Raw genomic sequence first — 4,934 nt, 5'->3', positions numbered from 1 at the left:
AGCAATAAGGCGAACAACGGATGAACGGCTTCTCGGACTGAACATTTAATATTTACTGGCTCAGCAACGAGAGTAAAAAAAAGAAAAGAAACTGTGGTTACATTTGCACTCATGCCTGCGTGCATCCACATGGACTCTTTCTAATTAAGGACACAGAGACATTTTTTGTATTTATTTTTTGGACTTTGCATTTATCCACTTATTTAACTGTGTTTTTTGAGGATTTCACATTTTCATTTCTTGCATTTTGGATTTAAGAACCTTGATAATTTTGTTTATTGATAACTTTGTGGTATTTACACTGACAGTTATTACAGTTATTTGAGTGTCTATATGTAAATGCATATGTGCTAGCCACTTTAAACTGATGTTCTGATATTTTATGTTTATACAGTTCATAACGAGGGCTTTATTACATCTGCTAAGGGGTCTTCTTCTGCCATTAGAGTTTAACATTTTTTAGGTGATAATGTCAGAGTCAGGTAATGAGATAGAGGTGGAGGAGCAGATGGGTGGTTATCAGCATGAAGATTTACAAGGTGAAGCCCACATAATGGTAGACTCCTCAGAGAGACCGTGTCTGAAAGAAACAAATGAAGCTAAACAACAAAGTCTAACTGATCTCCAAGGCAAGCTTAATAAGGATGATAATGCTCTTGAAGGTCCAAGACGCTCTGAACGCACACGCCAACCTACCGAGAAGATGCGCGCACATCAATATGAAGAGGCCAAGAAAAAAGAGAAAAGGCTGTATGCCATGTACGAGCAGTGGAAGCTCCACACACGGAAGGTAAGAGATCAGCTAAAGACTTTTATGTCAGAGAGTCAGCTCTGGCCTCTCATTGAAGAGCTTAAGAAAGACAAAGAAGACGTAATGAACATTTATTATGAAATTCGAAATCTCACCACACCCTCCACCGACATAAGAAGAAGAGTTGATACATGTGAATCGGTGACCACAGAAATCATCAACATTGCCTACAGCAGAGCTATAGATGATGAAAGTGGGTTTAATGAGCAGCAGGAAAGACACCGCCTTCATGAACTGCTCCGCCATGACTATGCAAAGTCTGTCTATGGATCCGCAGCTTCTTTGATAAGTCACAGCCAGTCTGACCACTACTCCATAACTTCAGTCATGACAGCAAAACGCGCAGATGCTGCAGCTGAACTAGCAGTGAAAGAAGCAAATTATCAGATGTTGCTAGAGGAAGAAAGGCAAAAAGAATCCATAAGAGAGTTAGAGGAACAACAACGCAAGGCTCTAGAGGCACAAAGGCGTGAGTTGGAGCGATTGCAGGCAGAGAAAGAGATACGGGTAGCTCAAGCCAAGTTGAAGATTTACGAAAAAGGAGACAGAACACAAGGATGCTAACTATGTTAAAAAGGAAAGGAACATGGAAGCAAAGAATGTGCCTGGATCTACCGTGCCCCTCGCTCAAGTTGCACCGCCCCGTTATACAGACATTCCCTCTCTCGCTCAGATCCTTCAAGACAACATAGCCTTAAATAGGCTTCCTGTTCCTGAGCCATTTGTCTTCAATGGCGATCCCATACAATTCATTGAATGGAAGGCAGCATTCACCTCACTCATTGACCAAAGAGTGATCACATCAGCTGAAAAACTATACTACCTGAAAAAATACGTTGGTGGCCCAGCACGGCAGGTTTTAGATGGCAATTTCTACCGAAATGACAATGAAGCATACCAAGACGCATGGGACAAACTGAATCGTCGCTTTGGCCAGCCATTCACCATTCAGAAAGCATTCAGAGAGAAGCTCACCAACTGGCCGAGAATTCCATCAAGGGATGCTGAAGGACTGAGACGCTTCTCAGATTTTCTGAATGCTTGTCAAGATGCCATGCCTTATGTCAAGGGTCTCGACATATTAAATGACTGGGAGGAGAATCGGAAGCTGGTTCACAAATTACCAGACTGGGCAGCTTTAAGCTGGAACCGACAAGTCACGCAAAGCCTAAATGAAAATCAAGAATTCTCAAGTTTCAAGGAGTTTGCTAGGTTCACGTCAAATGAAGCTGAGATTGCTTGCAATCCCATTACGTCCTTTCATGCCCTTCGTTTATCAGATTCTATCACTGAGAAGAGACATCTCAGAGATGTGAAGAAAAACAAGGCTAGTGTTCTTACCACTCAAACAGTCACTGACAATGAGAACCACAAGCCAGAACAGAGGAAGGTTAAGACTTCATGTATCCTTTGTCAAGATAATAGACACCAGCTTCATGCATGCTCCAAGTTCACTGAGATGGTGTTGGTTGAGCGACGCAACTACATAAAGGAGAAGAAACTCTGCTATGGATGCCTGAAACCCGGCCACAGTGTGAAAGACTGTCGTCATCGTCATTTTTGTGACCACTGTAAGGGAAAGCATCCTACAGCCCTGCATGATGACAACTATAAAAGAGAAAGGTCTACAGCAGAACCAGAGACAAATCGAGGCGCTGCTGCAACATCACTCAGTGTAGCAGGTGAAGGCTCATCCAACACATCAATGGTGATACCAGTCTGGGTTTCATCTAAAAATGATCCAACGACTGAGAAACTTGTCTATGCACTACTTGACACTCAAAGCGACACTACGTTTATTGACCAAGAAGTGAGTGATGGTCTTAATGCTGACAAGTATCCAGTGAAACTGAAGTTGACGACAATGAGTGGTAAGGATACAGTGCTCACAAGCGAAGGTGTTTCTGGACTTCGTGTTAGAGGATATAGTTCCGCAGTTCAAGTTGATCTTCCGGTTGCCGATACAAAGGACTGCATACCTGTTAACCGCTCTCACATTCCCACTTGTGAGACGGCTAAACAATGGAGTCATCTTGCAGAAATAGTGGATGAAATCCAACCACTGAAGGACTGTGTAGTAGGTCTTTTGATCGGCTACAACTGCTCAAGAGCTATGGCACCAAGGCAAGTCCTTTTAGGAGAAGATGAGGAACCCTATGCTGTAAGGACGGATTTAGGATGGAGTATTGTAGGGCGCTCACTACAAACCCATGATGCATTGAGCACACATCATCTGTGTCACAGAATTACAGTTAAGGAGCTACCTCCGATAACTCCTACCGACGTCATTGGCATTTTAGAGTCTGACTTCAAAGATGGCAGTGACGACAGCAAAATTGTGTCACAAGACGACATCACATTCCTCAACATACTGGATGAGGGAATAAGGAAAAATATACATGGCCATTATGAAATGCTTCTGCCCTTCAAAACCAGACCCAGCTTGCCTGACAACAAAGGCTCAGCTATGACACGCCTCCTTCACCTTAAAAGGAAATTGCAACGGGATGAAAGGTATAAGAAGTATTATGTTGAGTTCATGGAGGAGGTCATCGGAAAGGGAGATGCTGAGCAGGTCAAGGACAGGGGAGAGATGGTACATTCCCCATCATGGTGTGCATCATGCGAAGAAGCCGGATAAACTTCGTGTAGTGTTCGATTGCTCAGCCAGATACAAAGGAACAAGCTTGAATGATCACCTCCTCTCTGGGCCTGACATGTTGAACAACTTGAGTGGAGTTCTCATCCGCTTCCGACAGCACCCCGTTGCATTGATGTGCGACATTCAGAAGATGTTTCATCAGTTTCATGTGTACGAAGCTGATCAAAACTTCCTGCGCTTTCTTTGGTGGAAGCAAGGAGACTTGAACTCACAGCCCAGCGAGTTTCGCATGAAAGTGCATCTGTTCAGTGCAGCTTCCTCTCCGGGATGTGCAAATTATGGGATGAAACATCTAGCTAAGGAGAATCGCGACATCTACACTCAAGGCTCGAGATTTGTCATGAGGGACTTTTATGTAGATGATGGGCTTGCAAGTATCGAAAACACTGAAGATGCTATTCAGCTTGCCGGTTAGCCACGTTTGTGGCTAACCGGGTTCAGAAGATTCAGCTCAGCTCAGCCCCACAACAGTGGCGATATGTCCCAACAAATGAGAATCCTGCTGACCATGCTTCTCGGGGCTTAACTGCCAGTGAGCTTTTGTCATCTACCTGGCTCACTGGGCCCAAGTTCCTATGGAACAAGGAAATAAAGCTGGCTACAGATGAAGTACCAGAGTTAACAGTCGGAGATCCAGAGGTCAGGAGTGTTCTAGCGCTCAGTACCAAAACCACTGAATGCGTGAGCCTCGTTGATCGCTTGTCTAAGTTCTCATCATGGTCGCTAGCTACGCGAGCGGTTGCACGCATTCTCAGGCGCATAAGCAAGAATAGATCAAACAGTCTCACCACTGTAACAGAACGAGAAGAGGCAGAACATTGCTTAATCAAAGATCTGCAGAAAAATGTGTATCAAGAAGAGTTGAAATTGCTGAGCAAAGGGATCCCTCTACCACATCACAATCCGTTACATGCTCTTGACGCTTTTCTCCACGACGACGGTGTCCTCAGTGTGGGAGGGAGGCTGTGCAACTCCTCTCTTCCCAACTTCATCAAGCACCCTGCAATCATTCCCAAAGATCATCACATCACGAGGATGATTATTGCCTATCACCATGAGAAGATGAAACATCAAGGTAAAGGTCTTACCATTAATGAAATAAGGCGCAGCGGCTACTGGATTACAGGAATCAACCGGGCAGTTGCATCCTACATTCGTCAATGTGTCACCTGTAGACGGCAACGCAAACCTATGGAAGAGCAAAGGATGGCCGATCTACCCCCTGAACGGTTGGAGCCATCACCTCCCTTCACTTTCTGCGGCATGGACTGCTTCGGGCCATTCCTTACCAAACAAGGAAGAAAAGAGAACAAGAGGTATGGTCTTCTTTTCACTTGCCTTAGCTCCCGTGCTGTTCATATTGAGAGTCTTGAAGACATGTCGACAGATGCCTTCATAAATGGCCTTCGATGTTTCATCGCCATACGTGGTGCTGTTCGTCAGATCAAGTCTGATCAAGGA

At 44.6% G+C, this 4,934-nt stretch overlaps 1 protein-coding gene across 1 annotated transcript; it reads left to right on the top strand.

Moving 5' to 3' along the window:
* The first annotated feature begins 1,354 nt into the window (after window positions 1–1,354).
* Window positions 1,355–3,651, top strand: LOC309474564 (uncharacterized protein). The gene is made up of 2 exons (XM_082137085.1): window positions 1,355–2,373; window positions 2,443–3,651. The coding sequence occupies exons 1-2, from the start codon at window positions 1,398–1,400 to the stop codon at window positions 3,450–3,452; spliced, it is 1,986 nt and encodes a 661-aa protein (XP_081993211.1). The 5' UTR covers window positions 1,355–1,397; the 3' UTR covers window positions 3,453–3,651.
* Window positions 3,652–4,934: the final 1,283 nt, after the last annotated feature.

This window comes from Leuciscus leuciscus (assembly GCF_965113295.1).
Source record: "Leuciscus leuciscus genome assembly, chromosome: 14".
Lineage (NCBI taxonomy): Eukaryota > Metazoa > Chordata > Actinopteri > Cypriniformes > Leuciscidae > Leuciscus > Leuciscus leuciscus.
The sequence above is the reverse complement of the archived record's forward strand: the minus strand, read 5'-3'. Positions and strand labels throughout refer to the sequence as shown.